The sequence below is a fragment of the Thamnophis sirtalis genome, unplaced genomic scaffold (genome assembly GCF_051295495.1).
Source record: "Thamnophis sirtalis isolate CommonGarterSnake01/CBP01778 unplaced genomic scaffold, rThaSir2_p1.2 scaffold_9, whole genome shotgun sequence".
NCBI classification, from domain to species: domain Eukaryota; kingdom Metazoa; phylum Chordata; class Lepidosauria; order Squamata; family Natricidae; genus Thamnophis; species Thamnophis sirtalis.
This window is the reverse complement of record NW_028261389.1, coordinates 52,132,692-52,158,988: the sequence shown is the minus strand read 5'-3', so window position 1 is coordinate 52,158,988 and position 26,297 is coordinate 52,132,692. Positions and strand designations below refer to the sequence as shown.

Genomic DNA, 26,297 nt, shown 5'->3' with positions numbered 1-26,297 from the left:
TTTTTGAAACCTCACAAAACTATTCTGAAGTATTGGTTTTATTAGGTGTTGGAGACATTGCGTTACAGTGGTTTTAGTCCTTCATCCATGGTACATTCAGATGATAGGTGTTTGATACTTTAACATTGTCCTGTGGAGTCACACAACATTGTCCTTTAAGATGCATACGTAACAGATTGCTGTCTAACTGGGAAAATATTTATTACCATATTTGTCGCTAGTAATGGGCTAGAGGTTACAATGGAAAAAGTGAAAATTAAGACACTGGATCTGTTACTGAATAGAAATTTGAACTTTGGGATTAGGATGCTGCTGCTGCTGCTGATACCAATTTCATATTTTTTTAATTTTAATTTTAGTATTAACTAGCTATTTAAGTGCAAAGTGCATAGAAAGCCACAGATAGGATATAACATTTTCAATATGTTTTAAGTATTACTTTAATTTGGAAGATTTCCATAATGATATTAATTTTATTAATGATGAATAAGATGAATCATTCAATCATTAATACTTGCTTTCTATTTTTCAGCTTCTTTTGGACCCTGTTGATTTTAAAACAACTCATCTAATGTTTCATACTGTTACTAAGTGCTTAATGTCAAGAGATAGATTCTTAAAAATGCGTGGTAAGAATTTATGTGATTACAGTATCTTGTGTAAAATATCATTTTTATAAAAATCAGAGGAAGAACCATCACTTTAGACTGAGTCCAACCTTCTACTCAGTTCAGAAATCTAAACTATTTGTAGATATTTATTGTGAAGTAACTTACCACCACTTCTTTTTCCTTCTAATACTCAACTGACACTTGCTGTTCTTGTAACTTGAAGCTATTACTGTTTATCCTGTATTCTGGGAACAGAGAACAAATTTTGCTGTTTTGTGACATCCATACAACACTGTTTTTTGTTTGTTTCAGGCATGGAAATCTTGGGTAATCTTTGTAAAGCTGAAGACAATGGTGTCTTAATTTGTGAATATGTAGATCAAGAATCTTACAAAGAAATCATCTGCCATCTCACTTTACCTGATGTTTTACTTGTTACATCTGCTCTGGAAGTGCTCTATATGCTCACTGAAATGGGTGAAGTGGCCTGTAGCAAAATAGCTAAAATTGATAAAAGTATAGGTGAGCTATCAGACTTGTTTTTAACAAAACACTTGTATTGTATTACTTGTATTAAACAAAAAAACATTTGTTTAATGTTTTTTTCTGTAAAGTGATACATGGCTTGTCCTTTGTCTTAATTCCTCTTTTCTGTGCTATGGGTAATCATGGCAAGGATCAGAAAACAGTTGGAAAACTGAAAGTTATTTGTTCCAATAAAATTATGTAGATACTATATTTATTTAATTTGCATAGCTCCTATCATGGTAAACTTTTAAAGTATTTTGGTAAGGTGCAAAGGATAACATAGAATCAATAAATGTGTCACGGGTAAGCAATAGACTAACCCAACTAATAAAAAACCATTTTTGCTTATACAAAAATCTGTTTCAATTTTTAAATAAAACAAACAGAAGTGGGTATTGGAAATTTCAATCATGAAATCTGCTTATGATGCCAAAACAAATAGAAATAGGTCTAGCAAAGCTATAAAGCTATACTTTAAATGAATTCAGTTTAACTTAATGCAATAACTTTCTGAAATTAATTCTTTTAGTGGAATAAAATAAATTAATTTATGCTAATTTATAGATACATTAGTATGCCTGGTTTCAATGGACATCCAGATGTTTGGAGGTGATGCACTCAATGTAGTAAAACTTGTTGAACATCAAAGTACCAACCACCAAGTACTCTCTGAAATTAGGCCACAAGCAGTGGAACAAGTTTCATCACAGGGACATGCCCCTGCTACTCCAGGTTAGTATTATCCTATTGAAGTTTGGTTTAGTGATTGGCACCAGTCTAAAAAGCAGGATATCATAAGTTCTAGTCCTTCCTAGGCATCATATCTGGCTAGGTAACTTTGGGCCAGTCACTGTCCCAGCTGAAATCATCTCACAGGCTTGTTGTTGTGTGGAAAATAGGAGGAGGAGGAAGAATTGGGTATGTTTATCACCTTGAATTATTTATAAAAAATAATAGAAATGAGATAAATCTTTAAAAACTCTGTAGATTATATATTGGAATATGATTAGATACATTTGGTAGTCTTTTATTATAGAAACATGAATCTCTAAATTGTGATGGTAGCAAAATATGAGGGGGTATAGTTTATTATTTCTATGCAGTAGAAGTAGGGATATGCTTAGGTGATTTATTTTCATAAATAGCCATTGCTATGTTCTGTAAGTACTCTGTGTGTGTGTGTGTGTGTGTGTATTCTTTCTGCAATACTTCTTAACACAGTTTATTGTTGTTGTATTTTTTATAGCTTTACCATCTATCTAAAGAGCTGTGGTGATTTGGTCAATAGTAAAAAAAAGACTGATTGGCCTGTAATTTCTTGGATCCATTTTTCCTCCTTTTGGAACCACATCAGCTCTATTTCAGTCTTCTGATAGTTCCCCTGTGCTACAGGAATTATGAAAGATTCAGTCACTCTAAGATTACATCTGTTATCTCCTTCAGAATCCTGGGTTTTAAACCACCTGGTTTACTAGAAAAATCCTAATACAGAACTAAAAAATTATAATAATGGCATGTTGCAGGGCTCAGTACTTTCTCCTTTTTAACATATATATGAAACCGCTGGGTGAGATCATCTGTCACCATGGGTTGAGGTATCTGATCTATAACTGGTCACCCAAGTGATGCTGTTTGCCCTTTCGCTGTGCCTAGAGCAGCGGTCTGCAACCTTAAACATTCAAAGAGCCATTTTGACCTGTTTCCCACAGAAAAGAAAACAACAGGAGCCACAAAACCTTGGTGGGCATAGCCAACCCAACATCACTCCACCCAGTCACATGACACACACCCCAGCCACGTCTACCCAGGTTTCATGGCTGTGTTTTCTGTGGGAAATGGGTCTCTCTCTCTTTGGTCTCTTTGGAATGAACTCCCCGCGGAGATTCGGACCCTCACCTCTCTCCAGGCCTTCCGGAAAGCCGTCAAAACCTGGGTGTGCCGGCAGGCCTGGGGTTGATGAGTTCCCCTCCCCTCTCGACTTGTATGGCTGTATGACTCTTGTGTATTTTAATTACGTGTATTGTGTTTGTATCCCCTTTTCCCCTTTTGAGTTGTTCGCCGCCCTGAGTCCCTCCCGGAGAAGGGTGGCATACAAATAAACTAAATCTTAAATCTCCCCATCTCTCTCCCCTCCCTCCCTCTCATTTCTGTTTTTCTCTCTTTTAGCTCTCCATTTCTCTTCTTCCTTTCCTTTTTCTTTTTTTCTTTCTTTCCTTTCTTTCTTTCTTTCCTTCATTCCCTTTCCCTCTTTCCTTCTCTTTCAATACAAATCCAAAATAAAGTTATTAATTATGGGATTTTGCTTCTCTGTAATCTAATCTTTTCATAGTGAACTCTAAGTTGATAGAAACTGGCAAGATTGTACTAACAGGAATAGCATATATATTTTGATTTCTTTTTGAGTTTGAGAATATAATACATTATCCAAAATTATAAATAATCTTATTTTCAGATGCATTTTTGCCATCTCTGTTATTTCTTTTAAAAAATTCAGACTTGCCTCTAATTTGTGCTTCTGGCAAACTACAGTTTTCTTAGTAAGAGATCTAGCTTGCCATTGCTTTCATTATAGTTCTGAGAAAGTTTCTTTTTTTCTTTCTTTTTTCTCTTCCTTTCTCTTCTTTCCTACATTTCTCTTCCTTTCTCTCCCCCTTCTCGCTCTCTGATTTGTTTTCCTCTCTTTTCCCTCTATCTCATTCTCTCCCTCCAGCTCTCTCTCATTTCTCTCTCCTCCTTCTCTCTTTCTGATTTGTTTCCCTCTCTTTTCCCTCTCTCTCATTCTCTCCCAGAAGCAAAATACCCTCATGGGCTGGGATCATGGGGGCGGGGACACCAACTCTTTTTCCTGCTGCCGCCACTGTGCAGTGAGGTGAATAGCTTCGTGTTGACTGAGGAAGGAGGGGAATGGGGAGCAGCAGCAGCAGCCATTGCTGGATGCAGGGAGGAAAGCGCGGCGCAGGAGAGCCAAGAAAGAAATGAGAGCAAGAAAAGGGCTGAATTGCCTGCGAAGGACGCAGGAGCCACAGGAGAGGGGTCAAAGAGCCGCATGCGCTTCTCAGGCTGCAGGTTGCCAACTCCCAGCCTGGAGGTTGTGTGGGCCTGGATGGGGCACAACAGGCTTCAACTGAACCTTGTCAGGACCAAATAGCTTTGACTACATAGAGCCTCAAGACCCAGGACTTTGACATTTTTAGTTCTAGGTGGGGTGATACTACCCCAGAGGGATCCAGTCTACAACTTGGGAGGCTCTCCTGGACTCACAATTCCTGCTCAAAGAGCAGGAGGAAGTCACAGCTTTGTGCAAACTGAAGTTGCACAATTTCAGTTTATGCTCCAGTTGCAGCGTATCCTGGATCAGGAAACCCTGCACTCAGTCATTCAAGCCTTAAGTCATGCCGCAGTTGGACTATTGCAACATGTTCTACATGGGGCTACTGATGAGCATTCAGAAATCACAATTGATGCAGAGTGTGGTGGCACAGGCAGTTCTTGGGGCTGTCAGAGCTCTCAGAGATGCCCATGTAACATCATTGCTCCACAAGCTGCACTAGGTGCCGGTTTGCTTCAGGTGCAATTCAACGTGTTGGTAATCACCTTTAAAGGCTTTTATGGCATAGATCCAGGCTACCTGACGGATTGTCTCATCCCATTGGGCTTGGCCTGCCCCACCAGTGCCAGCAGAGGAGACATGCTTTGAGACCCATTGGCTAAGGTATTTCAGCTGGTGGGGACCAGGAGAAGAGTCTTCTCTGCAATTGTGCATGCCCTTTGGAACATCTTGCCCTCTGGAGTGACATTGGTTGCAACCTTCCTGATCTTCTGCAAGAGTCTAAAGACCTGGCTCTTGCCAATTGGCTTGGGACTCCAATGGAGGGGTTTCACATTGGAGGTGGTTGATAAATTAATAATATATCCCATCTTCCCCCATTTCTCATTCTACTCCCTGCCCCCCTCTTTAGGACTGAGTATTTGGGTCTTTATAGTATTTTATTTACATCATTTATGTTTTTTTTATACTTTTGTCTTTTTAATGTTGCAAGCTGTCCTGAGTTACCCTGTGGTAAGATGGATGTGCAATAAAATGAAAATGAATGAATGAAATCTTTAACAGTGTCTAATTTTCTTAATTCCTTGTGAATGTGTAAACATGTGAGGTTTAGAATGATTGATTGAACTTATTTTCTTCTTCATAGTCTAATTTAATTAAAGTTGCAATATTTGATAGCTAGATTTTTAAATTATTAGTACTGTAAGTAAAAATAACATAACATAATTCCTTTCAGAACAGAGGGCAGTCTGGCTGTGACATCTATTAACCCACTGATCACCAAAGTTGATTTGGCTGACCTGGCTGGCAAGATGGGTGTCACCTTCCTCTCTTAGCACTCCATGTGCATCCCTCCTGAAACTGTGGACTAAGTGGAAGAGGATGGGTAGACCCCAGATAGAAGGATGTAGGGTAGCTTCACCCTACTAGAATCTTGAAACATACCTTAGATTTCAGGGAGTCTCCAGGCAGCAAAATATAGCAAAATTACTAGGTGACCAAAAGATCTTCATTCATGAATTCCATCCCCAAATTTGGAGCAATTGCAATCTGTGTATTGATCTCTCTGCATGGATAGCATTCTTAATTGATAATGGAAAGTGAACCATATCAGTAGTGTTTCTAAGCCTTCTAAAGAGTAATGACAAGCTATCCAAAGTTTATATATATTTTCATATAAAATTGATAATTCTTATTTCTTTTCATAGCAACAAGAGCACCACAACATGTTGCACCACCACCAGGAATAGTAGAAATTGACAGTGAAAAATTTGCATGCCAGTGGTGAGTATTTAATTCTGTTGATATATCCCATGAAATAGCTAGCTTTTGTATTCATTTTAAAACTTCACAATCATTATTGAAAATATAAACCAAAATAACATATTCTGTTTTGAAGAAATACTTATCAATTAATTTGAATGCTTTATTCAAGGAAATAATTTCCATGTCAGAATTTCTTCAGTTATTTCAGTGCATAGTATACATGTGGATATAATGAACAGAAGTTTCAGCATATTTGTCCACCCATTCGGCATGAGACTGGGGAAAATGCTTCCAAACCACCAGGTACTGAATCCGATTCCGTTGTTTTCGAGAGTCCAAAATTTCTCGAACTTCAAAATGCTGTTCACCACCAATCAATAGGGGGGCAGGTGGCGGATCCATTGGCGGACGTAAAGATGAAAAACGAACAGGTTTAATGAGATTAACGTGGAAAACAGGATACACATGGTTGAGGTGCTTGGGCAGCTGCAAGCGAACCAAAACAGGATTGATGACTTTGATGATGGGAAACGGGCCCACATACTTAGGGCCCAACTTCTTTGATTTCTGTGTAGTTTGAAGGAACTTTGTGGATAGATAAACCTGATCATCCACCTTGTACTGATAAGGTTGAACACGTTTCTTATCAGCCTGTTTCTTATGCGCGCGATGCGCAGCATCCAAAGTACGAAGTGCCAAAGGCCAAATATGCCGCAAACGCTCACTCCACTCGGAGATGGATGAAACCTGCGGCTGCTCAAGAGGAACTTCGGGAATAGGAACAAAGTCCTGGCCAAACACAACACGGAAAGGGGTGAAACCAGTGCTGCTATGTACAGAATTATTATAAGCCACCTCCGCGTGCGGCAACAAGTCCACCCAATCATCTTGCTGGTAATTGATGAAACAACGTAAATATTGTTCCAGAACAGAATTAGTCCTCTCGCAAGCCCCATTAGTCTGAAGGTGGTGGGCGGAGCTTAAGCCTTGGGCGGAGCCAATGCGCTTAAGAAATTCTTTCCAGAAGACCGAGGTGAATTGCACGCCCCTATCAGAAATGACGCGATCAGGCACGCCGTGCAAACGGTAAACGTGAGAAATGAATAGTTTAGCGAGGGCTTTTGCAGAAGGAATCTTTGGGCAAGGTATAAAATGAACCTGCTTGGAGAACAAGTCAGTAACCACCCATATGACAGTGTGTCTCTGGCTCTCAGGAAGTTCGACAATGAAGTCCATAGAAATATCTTTCCAGGGGGCGACAGGGCGAGCTACAGTCTGGAGCAAACCCTGCGGTATCCCCGGCGGGCGTTTAGCGGCCGCACAAACAGGACAGCTGGCGACATAAAGTTCAATGTCCTTCAAAGAGGGCCACCAAAACTGCCGTTTCACCAGATGCAGCGTCTTCACAAATCCAAAGTGCCCCACCAACTTGGAATCATGAGCCCGTTGGAGAACAACGAGACGAAGAGAGGCAGGGACGTAAAGTTTCGCCCCAATCCATGGCAAATCATCCCTCATGGTGCATTCACCTTGATGCTGCTGGAACCAATCATCCTGAGGAAGGGCCTTCTTGAGGTTGGAAAGAAAATCTTGAGACACGTCCACCTTACAGCGTGTCTGTTGTCTAGTAACAACAGGAGCAGCCAGGCTTGACGTAGGAACAATGGGCTGGACAACGCTGAGCTTAGAGCAGTTGTATTGAGGGAGGCTGGACAAAGCATCAGCCATGAAGTTCTTCCCCCCCGGAATGTATTTCAGGGTGAAATTAAAACGATTGAAATGCTGAGCCCAGCGCATCTGCTTAGGGGAGAGCCGCCTGGGAATCCTCAAAGCCTCCAAATTCTTATGGTCAGTCCACACCTCAAACGGGTGCTTAGCGTCCTCCAGGAAATGGCGCCATGTGGCCAAAGCCCAACGAACAGCAAATGCTTCTTTCTCCCAGATTGCCCAACGTCTCTCAGTGTCTGTGAGTTTACGAGAGGTGTAGGCACAAGGTTGTAAATTACCTTGGTTGTTGGTCTGAAGCAATACGGCCCGCACTGCCACGTCGCTGGCATCAGCTTGAACGACGAAGGGCTTGTCCATGTCCGGGTGCTTCAGAACCGGCTCCTCTGCAAAAAGTCGTTTCAACTTCTCAAAAGCAGCTTGACACTCCATGATCCAATTCAACGGCTTGCTAGGCTTGGGTTTCGGCCCACCTTTGGACTTCAACAAATTAGTGATGGGAAGTGCAATTTTGGCAAAAGAAGGGATGAACTGACGATAGAAATTGGCAAAACCCAAAAACTTCTGCAACTGCCTGCGTGTACGGGGCGCCTCCCACTCAGTGACCGCCTTGACTTTAGCGGGGTCCATCTCCACACCTGCGTGGGAGATACGATAGCCAAGGTAGTCTATCTTCTCCTGGTGAAATTCACATTTGGACAACTTGGCATAAAGCTCTGCGGCTCGGAGTTTCTTTAGGACAGTGCGGACCAACTTGACATGTTCGTCATGTGTTTGCGTGTAAATAAGGATATCATCCAAATATACGATAACGCCCTTGTAGAGGTGGTCATGCAAAACCTCATTAATTAATTGTATGAAAACTGCAGGCGCCCCCTGCAGGCCAAAGGGCATTACACGGAATTGGAAGCAACCCAGGGGGCAGTTGAAAGCAGTCTTCCACTCATCCCCCTCCTTAATCCGGACCCTATATTATGCCTCCCATAAGTCCAGTTTAGTAAAAATGCGGCCCTTCCCAAGTTGGGCCAGCATGTCCTTCATCAGAGGCAAGGGGTAGAGATTTTGGGAAGAGATTGAATTAAGGTTCTTAAAGTTCACGCAGAGGCGAAGAGAGCCATCTTTCTTTTCTCTGAATAGTACAGGAGCAGCCACCTTGGGTCTGGCTGGTTCAATGAAACCCCTTTGCAAGTTCTTGTCAATAAACTTCCTCATTTCCTCCATCTCCCTAGGTGACATAGAATATATTTGGGGTTTTGGAAGCGCTACCCCAGGCAAAATCTCAATGGAGCAATCAGTGGGTCTGTGGGGCGGAAGCTTATCGGAAGATTTTTCACTAAAAACTCCTTTCAGGTCCCAATATTCCTTTGGAATCTTCTCTTCCCCCTCAATTCTCTCCTGGACCCTGGCGGCCAAAGTGGGGCCGGAGCCAGCAGGCTCTGAGGCTTCGACCTCCCTGTCTGGGGCTGTGCTGGTCCGAATGCGCAGCCACCCCTCCCTCCAGTTAATGCGAGGGTTCCATTTACGAAGCCAGGGGAGTCCCAAAATAAGGGGTCTGTCCATCCCAGGTGCCACAATAAAAGAGATTAACTCTAAATGGGTGCCCATTTTCATTTCTAGAGGTTCAGTGTAAAAATTGGCTGGGCCCCCACCTGCAATGGACCCATCGATCTGGCAAAAAACAATAGGGGTTTTCAAAGTCCTCAACTTCAAGCCCAATTTTTCAACCATTGCCGGACTAATCATACATCTAGAGCAGCCAGAGTCGAGGAGAGCGGAAAGCTGCTCCGTCGCACCAGCAGGTGGCACCCTTAGCTCAATTGGGATTAATATGGGGCCTTTATTTGAACTCACCCAACGAGGCAAGGCGTTGTCATCGGATTCATCAGAGGAGCTGGTGGTCACGTCCGCTTCCTCCTCCACCTCCGGCTGGAAACGCTGGGGGGTATTTTCAGCAGCGTATGCAGCTTCCTTCTTCTTTCCCAGGGCCTTGCTTGCCTTCCCCTCCCTCTTGGCAGGGGGTGGGGCGGTCGGGGGAAGTTTAACGCGGCAATCTACGGCGCGATGGCCTCCCTTCCCAAAACGGAAGCACGTGAAAGGCTTGGTCTTGCTGGCGGAGCTTCCCCTCCCTTCACTCCTGATGCGGAATGGGGCTTTTTGAGCTGGGGGGGGGGGCGACCTCTCCTCTTTTTTCTCTTTTGCACGTTGAAGTCTAATCAAATCTAGCTCAACATCTGCTGCATTTTCATACCAGGCAACAATTCGCTTGGGAAGGTGTCTGTTAACGCATTGTTGGTAAATGTCCTCATTTAATCCCAATGCAAACTGATCCAGGAGGGCCTCTTCAGACCACCCCCTCATATACGATGAAAGCTGTTGAAACTCCTGAACATATTCAGCCACTGGTCTATTTCCCTGCTTTAGGGCCATAAAATTCACCTTCCCGCGTTTCTCAATCAGCGGATCATCAAACCTCCTCTTCAGTGTAGCCATAAAGTCATCAAAATTCTTCAGGAGAGGGGAATTACATTGGTGTAAGCTCACCATCCAATCGACCGCCTTTTCTTCCAAAGAAAGTAAAACCATTCTCACCTTCATCTCATCCGTTTCTAAATCTGGGCCATAAATTTCCATGTAATTCCAAATTTGAATGACGAAAAGGCCCAACCTCTTGGCATCACCGTTATATTTTACTGTTAAGGGAGGGACTTTTGCCATTCTGCATCTTCTGGGGGCCCCCCCTACTCTGGCAGCAGCCCTGGCTGAGGGGGGGAGGCTGTTTCTGGGTTTGCTTGCTCCCATCCTCCCTCGGCCTCTTCACCCTCCCTAAATTTATGCATGGAGTACCTTTGTTCAAATTCTTCCGTTTGCTCCCTTTCCATCGCTCTCCCTCGGGTCTTCCGCTCGGTCATAGCTTCCTCCCAGTCTGCTGGGGTTTTTTTCAGTCTCCTTCTGGTAACTCCTGCATCCAATTCTTCAGAATCCTCTTTTTGCCCAACTCCCATCGGGGGCGAACCGCAGGCTCTTCTACTCTTAGGCCAGCCAGCCTTTCAGGTAAAGATGGGTCTGCAGTTTCCCTTTCAGTCTCCTCTTCATCACTCGCTCGCAATGACATTTTCTTCATTCCTTCTTGTGAGTACACCCCCCATGGTAGGTTGAAAACTCCTGGTGGGGTGTGAGTGAGTCTTCGCTTATTGTCAGCACTCCTTCATTGGATAATCAGGAAAGAAAACCACAAGACTCCATTGATAGAAATCAAGTGTACTTTTACTAATTATAAATAAACAGAAGCATAGCAAAGCGAAGACTGATTATTTAGGCGCAAAAGCAAATGATATATAGAATAACCCATTCCCCACCCCTTGGCATCCCAGTCACAGTCCAATCATAATTCTCCCAAGTGTCAGACATTTCAGACAGACATTTATTACGATTTATAGGCCGCCCTTCTCCCTGAGGGGACTCAGGGCGGCTTACAATCACGGGAAGGGGGTGCAATAATACAAGACAAACAGTGAGTAGACAAGATAGATAATAAAACACCAACTTGCATTCAACAGTCAACACTCGGGCGGGTAATTTAAAAGCTTATCCCCAGGCCTGCTGGGAGAGCCAGGTCTTAAGGGCCGTGCGGAAGGTCTGGATGGTGGTGAGGGTACGAATCTCAACGGGGAGATCGTGCCACAGGGTCGGAGCTGCAACAGAAAAGGCTCTCCTCCGTGTAGTCGCCAGTCGACATTGACTGGCAGATGGAATCCGGAGGAGGCCCAATCTGTGCGATCTAAGATGCGAGATAACTTTGAAAGGCATCACCAAGATGGAATGTCGGTGCCGCTGGCCTTGGCGGGAAACCTCCTCCGCATGCGCAGTAAGACAGGCAGCAGAAACTCCAGAATCTTCCTCCAGCACAATTAGTAGTCCCCTCCCAAATACCATACCCCCCTCCCCGTTTCAATGGCAGCCGAAGCAGCAGCAAAGCAGAGGCTGACAACAACCTAAGATATGGATATGGATAATATGCACTTTATTGATTTATTTTCCCTATGCTTTTGTCTATAATAAGCTAAAGTTTTCCCTCTCTTTTTTGATTTTTAAACTCATAGTGGAAAGGGGGTAAAAAGAGTAAGGCTGATACCTACTGGGCAAAGTTAATACATACAAGAAATATTTTGGAAGAGACTTAAATACTTTGTTTTGAGAACTGCTGCACCTGGTGTTTAGAAACAGATTGAAGACAGAGTTTGTTTTATAAATCAATTTGGGGAAAAAGTGAGATAGGTGGCAGCTACAGAGAAAAATGTCATCTGAATCTTCGTGGATTACAAATACTATTGACTAACAAAGTAATAACCAAAAGCCAACATGGGTTTGTCAAAAACAGATCATGCCAGACTAATCTTATTGCATTCTTTGACAAAGTGACAAAATTAGTGGACCAGAGGAATGCCGTCAGTATAGTTTACTTAGACTTCAGCAAGGCATTTGATAAAGTAGACCATAGCCTACTACTAGATAAAGTAGAAAAATGTGTGTTAGACAGCATCACCATCAGATGGATTTGTAAATGGCTGACCAACCGCATTAAACATGTACTCCTCAATGGAACTGCATCTACATGGAGGGAAGTATGCAGTGGAGTACCCCAAGGCTTTGTTTTAGGCCCAGTACTATCAACATCTTCATCAATGACTTGGACGAGGGGATAGATGGGGAACCCATCAAATTTGTAGATGACACCAAACTGGCAGTCCAAACTCCAGAAGATAGGCTCAAGATAAAGAAGGATCTTGACAGACTTGAACATTGGGCTCTATCTAACAAAATGAAATCCAATGTTGTAAAAGGAAGGTTCTACATTTAGGTAAGAAAAACAAAATGCACAGGTACAGTACAGATGGTACCTTGCTCAATAGTAGTAACTGTGAGAGGGATCTTGGAGTCCTAGTGGACAACCATTTAAATACGAGCCAGCAGTGTGCAGCAGCTACCAAAAAAGCCAACACAGTTCTAGGCTGCATAAACAGAGGGATAGAATCAAGATCACGTGAAGTGTTAATACTACTTTATAATGCCTTGGTAAGGCCACACTTGGAATAATGCATTCAGTTTTGGTTGCCACAATGTAAAAAAGATGTGGAGACACTAGAAAGAGTGCAGAGAAGAGCAACAAAGATGATTAGGGGACTGGATTAGGGGACATGAAGAACGGTTATAGAAACTGGATATGTCTAGTTTAATGAAAAGAAGGACTAGGGGAGACATGATAGCAGTGTTCCAATATCTCAGGGGTTGCCACAAAGTTTGGAGTCAAACTATTCTCCAAAGCACCTGAGGGTAGGACAAGAAGTAATGGGTGGAAACTAGTCAAGGAGCGAAGTAACTTAGAACTAAGGAGAAATTTCCAGACAGAACAATTAATCAATGGAACAACTTGCCTCCAGAAGTTGTTAATCCTCCAACACTGGAAGTTTTCAAGAAGATGTTGAAAGATGAATTTAAAAATCAAAATGGAGATAATTAACATACCGTATTTTTTGGAGTATAAGACGCACCTTTTTACCCCCAAAAAGATGGTGAAAATCTGGGTGCGTCTTATACGCCAAATGTAGCCCCGCCCACCAGGTCTGCACGTCAGATTTTCAGGTGGTTCTAGGCAGCGGGCATCCTCACTTCCACATGGAGCCTGATTCCCGAAGTGGCCCAGGGAATTGCATTCAAAGCCTTTTGAAGCCCCCCTCTGGAGCTGCCAAGTGCTTGCCGCCATTCTGACACTCTCTGAGCCTCCTCCCACCACAGACGTGCCTTCTCTTTTCCTCTGGCCAGATCCACCACCTGAAACGTGAGAATCATGGAGGAAAGAGCTTTCAGGTGGCACCACCTTCTGCACGCACTGTTTTTGGAATCCGGGAGGGGATCTGCCGCCTGAAAATGCCACGATCCTCACGGGTGTCAGGAGGGCGGCAAAGGCTTCGTGGCTCCTGAGTGGGTTGAGCCTTCTCCGCTCACAACGTCATTGCCCTGAGGGCATCGCTGGCAGCCACTTCCCGCAGCTCAGGAGGCTTAGCTCAGGAGTACAAAGAAGGCTTTGAATGAAGTTTGATTGTACCCCATTCCAGATTTTTAACTTCCCAATCTAGAATCCAAAAAAATCTAGCGCCTCTGAGGCACCTATCATTTGCAGGAGGAAATGAAGATGGCATATACAAAAGCCTTGAATAACTGGGAAAGAAAGCCATGCTTGGAATCTGCCAAAAAATGCCACACGAAAAGCAGAGCTGTGAACAAGCCCAGTTTTTCAAGGAGGCAGTCTTGCCAGGACGTATTCTTTGGGCTTCCCTTTTGCCGCTCAGGCACCCCCACAAGGAACCGTTAATCCAAGTGGAAGGGATCCCCACCCCTCCTCGCCCAATGGGCCATTCCTGGTCAAGCTCAGCATTGACGGTTCAGCAGCCCCCATGTGTCTTTGTCTCCTCACAGAAGAGAAGAAGAGAAGAGAAGAAGCGAGCTGACTGCCGCTCCTTGGGCCAAGCAGCTCTGTGTGATCACTGGTCAGAGGGAAGGGGGAAAAAAATAAAGCGCAGAGACATATGTTTAGTCCTGCCCTGCCGTGGGGAAGGGTAGAGAAAAGCAGATTTGAGATCGATAAAAGCCTTGCCCTTTAGGATGATCGAGCCCCCACACATTGCGTTGTTGCCAGTGGTGGGTTTCAAATTTTTTTAGAACCTCTTCTGTAGGTGGGTCTGCTTTGTGGGAGTGACTTGCTGGCCATGTGACCGGGTGGGAGTGGCTTACCAGCCATGTGACTTGGTGGGTGTGGCCAACTTGTAAAATGTGGTGAAACTCACTTAACAACGCTTTTGCTTAGCAACCAAAATGTTGGCTCAGAAACGCTGGCATTTGAAGCACGCAAGTCTTAAAGCTGTCAAGTTACAAGACCCTTGCACTCCTAACCCTTTAGGAAAAAAACTCCGCAGGGGTATTCAAACTTGACAGTTTTAAGACTTGTGGACTTCAACTCCCAGAATTCCTCCTCCAGTCATGTTGGTTCAGGAACTCTGGCATTGAAGTGTGCAAGTCTTAAAGCTGTCAAGTTACAAGACCCTTGCACCCCTAATCCTTTAGAAAAAAAAACCCGCAGGGGTGTTCAAATTTGACAGGTTTAAGACTTGTGGAACTCCCAGAATTCCTTGGTAACCGGCCAAAATCAATGATCAATTTTCTAACACCATCCTCCCATTTGATAGTAGGTGCCCACTTGTCCAACCATGCTAGTCCCAAGATAATTGACTCCTGCATTTTGGGAGCTACAATGAATCTGAGGAACTCATAATGGTGGCTTATCTTCAACTTTACTAATTCAGTGATCTTTGTGGCAGGAGCACCCCCAATTAGGGCTCCATCTACTTGCTCGAACCGAATAGGGTGGTTTAGGGGTCTTGTGCGTATACCTAGCTGCTCCACTATTGACATGCTGATTAAGCATCTGGTGCAGCCGGTGTCTATGATTGCCCCAACTTCCCCTTCTACCCCCGTTCTGGGCACTTGGAGTTGGGATTTTATGGTAAAGGAGGGAATAGGTGCACTCACCATTGGGTCCTCTTTGGCATTTTCATCCTCCGAGGCCCCAGGGGCTTCTTCAATAGCAGGGCTCTCTGCCTCCATTGGCTGCTGTAGTAAACGGCTCCTTTCGGGTGGCTTTTTTTTCATTTTTTCTTCATTGCGCTGGCAGGTGGTTGGTGCTGTTGTGGAACAGGAGCTGGCCAGGCATTCTGTTGTTCTGTGCCCCATCTGACCGCATCTGTAGCACTTTATGAAGGCCCCAAGGGGGGGTTGGTAGAGGCCTCTCAGTTCGCTGCCTCTCCGTACGTTGGCCCAAAGGCTTTTTGGCAGGGGTTCTGGTACCAGGCTTTCGATAGGTGTTAATCTCATGGTCTAGTATGATTGCAGTGGTATACCAATCTTGGAAACGTTCCGGGATCCCCCTTATGGCACAAGCTTCTTTCAGTTTGGGATCTAAGGCTTTTTTGAATGTGTAGACCAGGAGTCTTTCTTGCCAATAGCGTAATCTCCCAGCTATTCTCCGGAACTCCCAAACTAATTCCTTCACAGGACGACCAGCCTGTCACAATTCATGGATCTGGTCTTCAGCATCCACATTTTGGGCCACATAACTAAACCTGGTGCGCATCAGTTGGATGAACCCATTTATATCATCTAGCTCAGGAGCCGCTTCCTCGTGGAGCTCTGCTATCCACTGCGCAGCCTCCTTTTCATTCATCCCCTCTGCTATCTCTTGGATCAACTCTCGATCAGATGGGTATCGTGGCCCCACTTGATCAACGTACACCCTTACTTGATTCAGGAAATAAGCCACCTTATCTGGGGACCCATCAAATGTTGCACAGAACCATGGGGGTGTGGGAGGAGGGGCCGCTGGTGGTTGAATAGGGGCAGCTTGTTGGTTTGCTGCTGGGTGTGGTAAGCCCCTCTGTTGACTCACACCCATCGGTTGGGCAAAAGCCTGGGGAGGCATTGCTGAGGGGTTGGACCTGGTGGCAGTCCCATTCTCTGGGTTTGTCCAGGAGCAGTTATCTGGGAACGCGCCATCTGCTGGAAGAGGGTAGGCGTCCATTGACATTGAGCCCATCCATGACCCGGGATAAATGCTAACCCTTGGTTTGCTTGATTCATGGGTTCGGAGTCACCCCTTTGCAGCTGTGGGGAGGTGCATGTGTTCCAGGCCTCTTTCTGCCAGCTGGATTGACCTCCCCTAATTGGAGGGGGGTCTGGTTGCACTCCAGTAGGAGGGAGGGGTGCTGATGTGACCTCTCTAGGCATCAATCCAGCCACAAGGGTGTGGGTTGATTTATTAGCTACTGTATGGAAGGAGCCCACGTCTCCGCTCCACTTGGCAGAGATTTCCCTATGAGGAAAGGAGAATTGGGGGGGGGGGTGCCAGGTTCCACTGAGGGGTTTCTGAAGAGGGGAGGTTTTTTATTTCATTCATGTTTAGCCATAGGAAATGGTCTGGGAGGCCCATTAGAGAAGGGGTGCATGAGGGCGGCTGAGTTCTCCATTCATCAGATTTTCTGGTAATCATCCAGTCGTCTGTCAAAGGTTCCCTGGCAACCCCCTCTTCTTCTAGCAGGCATTCCTTAGAAGTCATAAATCTTGAGGCCTCCTCCCGGAATTCCTTTCGCCAGGCCCCCAGTTCTCTAATCTCTGCACAGCTTCCTTAAGAGGCACCTCTTGAGTCTTGGCCAAATTAATTGAGCCGTCAAAATTAGCTTTCTCCAGAGCATGTTTTTCTTCCTCCATCTTCACTGAATTTTCGTACTGCCCAGGGTTGGGTCAGAACTGGGATTCAATACCCCCTGACAGCTTCCCAGCTTGGGATGCTGATAACTTATCTTAGTAGAGAGTCGGAATGATGATAGCGTTCCAAATACCATGTAAAATTAAATCAGAGTCGAAGCAAAAACTATGCTTAAAGTTCCAATTTAATAAAGCAGGCATGTTGGCATAGTGCTATGGGATTCCGACTCTGGAAGTTACATCAGAATCCCACCCAGTTAAAAGTTCATGATCTTGCCCCCACACCCACAGTCCATCACATGGTCCAATCTTCTTCTTCCACGCTGGCGCCTACACCTAACTGCTTCCGGTCAGGTGTAAAGGTTTGGGAGACAAAAGATGACCTTGAGCTTCTAGGAAGGAATTTTTTATTTTTAAAACAACACATTCTACCCTTTGCTAAATCCCCCCCTTAATAAGAGTGTGGGAGGCCAAAGATTCTTAAAGGAACCGCTGCAGGCCTGACAGGCGGCCTCTCCTCAAAAGAAAAACATTTTTGGAAAAGAAAATTAAAGAAAGGTTTCTCTCTCTCTCTCTCTCTCTCTCTCTCTCTCTCTCTCTCTATCTCTATCTCTATCTCTATCTATCTATCTATCTATCTATCTATCTATCTATCTATCTATCTATCTATCTATCTATCTATCTATCTATCTATCTATCTATCTATCAAACCATCCCTTCCTCCCCAAGGGGGACCCTTTGGCTTATCAGGGAACTTCTCATGGAATTGTTTCACCAATTCATCTGCTTTTATATCCCAACTTTTCTCCCATGTAGCAGATGGCCTTATACTAGATCCCCTTACAGGTTTTAACAAGCTACAATGGAATACTGGGTAAATTTTCCCTAGGATTCTGGGTAGGCTGAGTCTAACTGTAACTGGGGTAATTATCTTTTCTATTGGGAACGGTCCTAGGAATTTTGGACCCAGTTTCTTGCTAGACATCCTCAATCTTACGTATTTCGTAGATAAAAAAACTTTGTCCCCCACCCTAAAGGGGGTTGGAGGGAATGATGTTTATCAGCTTGCTTCTTGTAGGCTTCTGCCGCATCGGTTAGAGCCTTCTTCGTATTTTCCCATCCCCAGCTTGTGATGCTGATAACTTATCTTAGTAGAGAGTCGGAATGATGATACCATGTAAAATTAAATCAGAGTCGAAGCAAAAACTATGCTTAAAGTTCCAATTTAATAAAGCAGGCATGTTGGCATAGTGCTATGGGATTCCGACTCTGGAAGTTACATCAGAATCCCACCCAGTTAAAAGTTCATGATCTTGCCCCAACATCCACAGTCCATCACATGGTCCAATCTTCTTCCACGCTGGCGTCTACGCCTAACTGCTTCCGGTCAGGTGTAAAGGTTGGGAGACAAAAGATGACCTTGAGCTTCTAGGAAGGAATTTTTTATTTTGAAAACAACACATTCTACCCTTTGCTAAATCCCCCCCTTAATAAGAGTGTGGCAGGCCAAAGATTCTTAAAGGAACCGCTGCAGGCCTGACAAATACATGGAACGATCTACCCGCAGAGATCTGGACCCTTCCCACTCTCTCACCTTCCGGAAAGCCACTAAAACCTGGCTGTTCCGGCAGGCCTGGGGCTGTTGACCCCAAAATACGGTCCAGCCCCATTTAGAACGGAGTGTATGGTGTGTTGTTTTTAAATCTATCTTTTCTTTTTCCCTGTATTTTATTTTTTTGATTTTATTTCTGTATTGTAAGCCGCCCGGAGTCCTACGGGATTGGGCGGTATATAAATGTTATTAAACTTTTAACTTTTAACTTTTAACTTTTAACTTTGAATGAAAGAATAACAATGGCAGAATTAATAGAAGCAATTAAAAGATAAAAGAATAATAACACCAGGTCCAGATGGCTTGCCAGCAGAAATTTATAAAGATTTACAAGATACATTGAGCTTGTCAATGTTAGAGGTATATAATGAAGTATTATTAGAAGCTAAGATACCACACACATGGACGGAAGTTAATATCAGTTTAATTCCAAAAGAGGATTCAGATCTAACAAAAATAAAGAACTATAGACCAATATCCTTACTAAATGCAGATTACAAAATATTTGCCTCAATAATAACTGAAAGACTCGAGAGATTTCTGAATGAGTTTATATATTCTGACCAAAATAGATTTCTACCGAAAAGACAAATTAGAAACAATGTGAGAATAATTTTAGATACACTAGAATACTAGGAAGTTCATGGTGAAAAACAACTAACATTGATCTTTTTAAATAGTCAGAAAGCATTTGATAATGTCAATAGGTAATTTATGGTGCAACAATTAAAATCTATGGACTTTGGAGAAAAATTGATAAATATGATTAAGGCAATTTACACAAACCAGGGAGCAAAAGTGATTGTGAATGGAGATGTGAAAGAAAATTTCCATATAAAAAAAGACACGAGACAAGGATGTCCATTATCCCCACTGTTATTTATATTAACATTGGAAGTGTTAACTAGAAATATTAGACAGGATCCAGAAATCGAGCCGAAGTGGTGCAGTGGTTAAATGCAGCACTGCAGGCTACTTCAGCTGACTGCAGTTCTGCAGTTCGGCTGTTCAAATCTCACCGGCTCAGGGTTGACTCAGCCTTCCATCCTTCCGAGGTGGGTAAAATGAGGACCCGGATTGTTGTTGGGGGCAATATGCTGACTCTGTAAACCGCTTAGAGAGGGCTGAAAGCCCTATGAAGCGGTATATAAGTCTAACTGCTATTGCTAAATAAAAGGAATGGGATTTTTTTTAAAGTATAAACTAAAAGCATTTGCAGATGACTTAGTTTTTATATTAGAAGAATCATTAGAAACTGGCACTAGATTGATAGGGAAAATTGAGGCAGAGGCAGAATTTTTTTTCTTCTTATTTTCCTCCCCAAAACCTAAGGTGCGTCTTATACTCCAGAGCAACTTATACTCCAAAAAACACGGTAACTACTTATTAAATTTTAAAATGGAAGATGAACAAGTAAAAGAAACAATGATAGCATGGACAAAAAAACTTTGGATATACCATAAAATTAGACAAATGGCAAAAATGTTGGGATAGAAATTATAAACTGACAATGACTACTGCATATAAAGAAAACCTCTATAAAAAGTTTTATAGGTGGCATTTGCCACCGACAAGACTAGCAAAAATGTCTAACAGCATGTCCGCCAAATGTTGGAAATGCAACCAGACTCCAGGTACTTACCATATGTGGTGAACATGTATGTAGGCAAGAAAATATTGGACAAAAATACACACATGGTTGGAGAAGATGACTAAGCAACATATACATTTAAATTTTGATAGGTATAATACCAGAAAGTTATGATAAAAGGATTATATATTAAATGTTACATTTATTGACAGCAACGAGAATTATATTTGTACAATATTGGAAAAATGAGAACACCTCACCAGATGAAAATATAATCCTGAAAATATTGGATTGTGCAGAGATGGATAGATTGATGTTGAAAATAAAAAATAAAGGAAATACAGAATATTATTTAATGTGGAATAGGTTTTATCAATGGTTAGAGATAAGAGGTAGAAATTGGATGAAGAAAGAGTAAGAGTAGTTAAGTAAAATATGAACATTGTCTATAATTATAAGCATGCTAATATAATTAATAGGAACATATAAAAGTGAATATAATTACAAGTATGGTTAGAAATATTCTATTGTATTATTATTATAATGTGCTTAATCTTTGGTGAGATTCACAGCCTTTGGGGCTGGTTGTTAGTGCAACAGCTCGAGTCTTAACCAAGGACCTAGGAACTGTTAAGGTAACGTTGGAGGATATAAGCTGTTCCAAGTAGGGTGGTTTTTTGTCAGAATCGGAATGTTCAAGTCTGATGAATTTAAAATTTCCAAATAGCGAGGTAGCCCTTTAGGTATTGCTTCAAGGGCTCCAATTACAATCGGGACAACACACAATTTCTTTTTCCAGTGTTATAATTGTTATTGTTGTTATTATTATCATCATCATCATCAGTATATGTGTTATTTTTTCTTTTCTTTTTTGTCTTTCGTAAAATGATATGCCTGGACAATACACTGTATTGTGTGTGTGTGTGTGTGTGTGTTTGTATGTATATATGTATATATATAAACTTGACCCAAAAAAAAAAAAGGAAGAGACTATTTAATCATATATGTGACCTATATTCATGATTATGATTATGCAGTGAATATGAACTGAAACTAATATACAGAACCTATTCTTGGCCATATATTATGTTTCATGGATACATTACACTTGTAACATTTGATGTACCTTGGCCATTTAAGAGAAAATACTTTTAAAGCAATTTCAGAGAACAAGGCAATATGAATAAAATGTCTGACCTATATATCATGTATTGAGAATCTTTTGTAATGCGTATGGTTTCATTATTAGTAGGTAGAAAAAACTTTTAAGAGCTGGAAAGCATTGGCCAAATTACTGTTGGTATCAGGCCGACAAAAATTATTCTAGAGTCAGGAAAAAGAAGTCTTTATTAAGTTTTACTCATCCAAATTTTTTTCCTCTATTTTCTCTCCCCAGGTTAAATGCCCATTTTGAGGTTAATTCAGACTGCTCTGTCTCCCGAGCTGAAATGTACTCTGAATATCTCTCTACATGCAGTAAACTAGCTAGAGGTGGAATTTTGACTTCTACTGGATTTTATAAATGTCTTCGGTAAGAGGAACTCATTCCTAGAAGAAAACACTAGTTGGATTTTTTTATCTATACTTGCTAAATTTGAGAAAAATATATTTCCATTATTGTTCACCTTAAATACAGGTAATCCTCAATTTAGAACCATTCATTTAGTGACCATTTGAAGTTACAATAGCAATGAAAAATGACTTATGACCATTTTTCACACTTATGACCATAGTGGCATCCCCTGTAGTCACGTGATCAAAATTTGCCCACTTGGCAACTGACATGTATTTATGATGGTTGCATTGTCCCAGAGTCATGTGATCACCTTGTGTGACCTTCTGACAAGCAAAGTCAATGGGAAAGCCAGATTCACTTAACAACCAAGTTACTAACTCAACAGCTACAGTGATTCACTTAATAACTGTGACAAAAAAGGTCATAAAATGGAGAAAGCTTCCCTTAACTGTCTTACTTAGCAATAGAAATTTTGAGCTCTGTTGTGGTCATATTGCTATTTAGTTAAGCTCCAAACCATATACACTACATTTCTCCTTAATTATTGCTCAGGAGAAAATTCTTTATTTTATTTTTTGATTTGATTTGATTTGTCAATCGTTTACAAGATAATAGGTATAAGAATAAACATAAATATGAATGAAATGGGGACAGAAGGACAGGGACAGTAGGCACAATGGTGCGCTTATGCATGTCCCTGACAGACCTCTTAGGAATGGGGTGAGGTCAATAGTAGATAGATTAAGGTTAAAGTTATGAGGATTTGAAGATGTAACAACAGAGTTAGTAGTGCATTCCAGGCATTGACCACTCTGTTGCTGCACTCATATTTTCTGCAATCAAGTTTGGAGCGGTTTATATTGAGTTTGTTGTGTGCTCTTGTATTATTGCGGTTGAAGCTGAAGTAGTCAGCTACTGACTGTTAGGACGTTGTAGCGGATAATTTTGTGTATTATGCTTAGGTCTGACTGTAGGTGGCGTAGTTCTAGGTTGTCCAAGCCCAAAATTTCAAGCTTGGTGGTGTAGGCTATTCTGTTGCGAGCAGAAGAGTGTAGTACTATTCTCGTGAAATATCTCTGGACTCGCTCAATTGTATTAATATTTGATATACAGTGCAGATTCCAGACAGATGAGCTGTATTCGAGAATTGGTCTAGCAAAGGTTTTTTATGCCCTAGTTAGCAATACAGTGTTACTGGAGGAGAAGCTTCTTAAGATTAGGTTAACAACTCTTAATGCCTTTTGGGTGATGGTATTACAGTGAACTCTAGCACTTAAATCATTTGATATGAGTACTCCAAGGTCCTTGACAGAGTGATGGTCGTCTACGAGATCGTATCCACCTAGCTTGTATTTGGTGTTCTGATTATTTTTACCAATGTGTAGGACAGAACATTTGTTGGTTGAGATTTGGAGTTGCCACTTTTTTGACCATGTGGTGTTGAATAGTTTTATGTCATCAGGGAAGAGGACGCAGTTGCTTATAAGATGATTGCAAAGGTCATTTATGTAGAGTATAAAGAGTGTGGGTCCTAGAACGCTGCCTTGGGGGACACTGCTGTTAACAGGTACAGGGTTTGAAAAGATGCTCCCTATTTTGACTATTTGTTGTCTGTTTGACAGGAACGCAGCAATCCACTTATGAAGGGATCCGGAGATGTTGTAAGAGTTTAGTTTTAATAGTAGTTTATCATATACCACTGAATACAAGGCTTTGCAGAAGTCAATGTAAATTAGATCTATTGCTTTACCCTAGTTGAGTTGAGTAGTCCATATGGTGCATCTACCTTTATCTGGCGGCATAAGGTGTTGTATTTATCTTAGCTACATAGCTAGTTTTGTTTTTTCACCAAAGTGATTTTTTTTAGAGAGTTGTTTGTCTCCAAGTGTAGGGTAATGGATTAGTTGTGGTACGACTAGGAAATGTGTGGCATGAGCCATTGCTGTTTACAAAGACTGAACTGAAGTACTTGTTGAAAAGGTTGGCTTTAATGGCTTCATCAATGCAGTCTTTTCCCATTAGGTACTTTTATGGGTGGAATGGTTTTTAAGTCTTTAAGTTTAGTGTTTACAAAATTATAGAAGGTGCAGGTGGATTTTGTGCATAGGAAGTTTTCCTCTTGTCTGCAGTGGTAATTGGTGCATCTACCTTTATCTGGCGGCATAAGGTGTTGTATTGGCTTTATCTTAGCTACGTAGCTAGTTTTGTTTATTCACCAGTGATTTTTTTTTTAATTGAAGCTTCCTTATTGTTATGGGTAATTTATTTTTGTTTTTTTGTTTTGGGTTTACTAATGATACATATAATTTAATGATTCTTTCAAATTCGAGAAAGAAAGTGTTATAACTGTCTTCAGTAATATTACAGCCAGTGAACAGAATGTGCCAATCAAGAGATGATAGGTCAGCAGCTATGAGATCATAGTTGGCTTTTTCAAAATTATATTTTGGGGATCCATCATTATGATTCTCTTTGTGAAGACATAAATAGAGACAAAAGTCAATCAAGCTGTGGTCACTGTTTGAAAAGGGTTCTTCTATTTGTCGACCATAAATTGAGTTTAAACTGTTGCAGAAGATGAAGTCAAGGCAGTTGTTGAGTCTAGTGATGTTAATTACTAATTGATCCAGACCCAGAGTAGTAACAACATTGTACAGGGTATACCCATATATACTCAGATGTGCATTTACTTAGGGTCCAATTTATAAGAGGTAGGCTGAGGTCACCAAGGAAAATAAGAGGGTGTGAGGAGGAGGCTGCCCACATTAGTAGTGAAGCTTGTTAGCTTGTTTGCATGAACAAGGTCATAATCAGGGGCTCTGTAGCATAGTAAGAAGCGAAATGTGATATTTAAGAACAGTTCATATACTATGGTCTCTGGAAGAGCAAGCTCCTGTGTAATATGAATCTTTTTAGATTTAGGGACTTTTTATAGAAGATAGCAACTCCACCCCCTTTACAGATTTCACGATCTGACCGATAAATATGATGTTGTGTAATGGCATCTGGGAAGAATGCATTCAACCACATCTCACAGACAAAAATAATGTTGAATGTAGCCGTGTTTAATAAGAAGAATTCATGCATTTTGTTTGCGAGGCTTCTTGCGTTAAGTAGTTTGCATTTCAGATCTGTAGTAGCAGTTCACTCCAAACTCCATTTTTAAGTCATATTGCCTAAAAAAACAATCTACATTCTCATTCTTTTTTTTGACAGAACTGTATTTCCAAATCATTCAGTGAAGAAAGTTGAGGATGCAAATAACAATGGGCAGGCTCATATTCACGTAGTAGGAGTAAAAAGGAGGGCTATACCACTTCCTGTTCAGATGTACTATCAGCAACAATCTTCTTCAACCCCTATTCTTCGGGTTGATTCTGTTCCTGAAGTAGCTCCATCTGCTTCACCAGCAGGTATTATTATATTTTGAATTTCATCTTTGTCTATTGATCAGTTTTTAGTTATTTATAGGAGCAAAAATATTTTTGGTCACCGGAGAAAGCAATTATGTTTGGAAGGGTTAGTGGTAAAAGGAAGCCAAGCTGTCAACACGATGGCTTGATGTCGTCAAAACTGACACAAGCCAAAGCATAGAAAAGTTCAAATAAGTAGTGCAAGATAGGAAGATGTAGAGAGATCTTGCCCATAGACTCACCAAGAATCAGACTGAATGGATATCACCCTCATCAAATATTTTTGGAAGTATGGTTGGAATACATTACAATAAATAAAGTGTGCCTATGTTCCAGTAAACATGACAAAAAACAAAAGGGAATAAAAAGGGAAAAAGTAAACAGAGGATGGTTTGAGTTGGTGGAAAGTTATACTTCTCTAGCCAATGGATAAGAAGTGGTGATCTTCATTTTCCAGTTATATTATTTCCCTTGCAGTGAGGTCTTTCTGGGAGATAAGGGTAAAGGTTCCTCTTGCACTTATGTGCTAAGTCGTTCCCGACTCCAGGGGGGGGGGTGCTCATCTCTGTTTCAAACCAAAGGGCCAGCACTGTCCGAAGACATTTCCTTGGTCATGTGGCCGGCATGAGTAAACACCGAAGGCGCACAGAACACTGTTACCTTCCCTCCAAAGTGGTTTCTATTTTTCTACTTGCATTTTTTACGTGCTTTCAAGCTGCTTGGTTGGCAGAAGCTGGGACAAATAACTAGAACTCACTCCGTTACGCGGTGCTAGGGATCCAAACTGCCGACCTTCTGATAGACAAGCTCAGCCTCTTAGCCACTGAGCCACCACATCCCTCTATAATAAGGGTACATTCTCTAATTAATTTTTGCTCTGCTGGCCAAAGAAAAAGATCCCAGCATATTTTCTTAATTCAATTATATAATAATTTCTAATAGCAGGTTGTATCTACTAAATAGTTAAGATAAATGTTTAATTAAATGAACAATTTTATTTCACTTAATTTCTAAATAGTTTGGTATTAGTTTCAAAATTATAGTGTACTGAGAAAGTTAGAGTCTAAAGTAACAATGATCTAATGGTGTCCACTTTAGCTGCTTAAATTGAATAGCTTTTAATAAGAATTTTTCAATGAATTAGGAAGGAAAGGTAAAAATGTTTCCAATGTTTCA

The 26,297-nt window shown here is 41.8% G+C and overlaps 1 protein-coding gene and 1 pseudogene across 3 annotated transcripts in view; one reads left to right on the top strand and one right to left on the bottom strand.

The window, feature by feature from the left end:
- Positions 1-26,297, top strand: part of ARID2 (AT-rich interaction domain 2) — a 176,521-nt gene that overhangs the window by 78,141 nt on the left and 72,083 nt on the right. For all 3 annotated transcript variants that reach the window (XM_087723544.1, XM_087723543.1, XM_087723545.1), the window contains 6 exons: positions 533-629; positions 924-1,133; positions 1,704-1,871; positions 5,895-5,970; positions 21,589-21,723; positions 24,925-25,121. In XM_087723544.1, the coding sequence (XP_087579670.1) occupies positions 533-629; positions 924-1,133; positions 1,704-1,871; positions 5,895-5,970; positions 21,589-21,723; positions 24,925-25,121 (883 nt within the window). The remainder of the gene's footprint in view (positions 1-532; positions 630-923; positions 1,134-1,703; positions 1,872-5,894; positions 5,971-21,588; positions 21,724-24,924; positions 25,122-26,297) is intronic.
- LOC148044136 (uncharacterized) lies at positions 23,708-24,474 on the bottom strand (annotated as a pseudogene).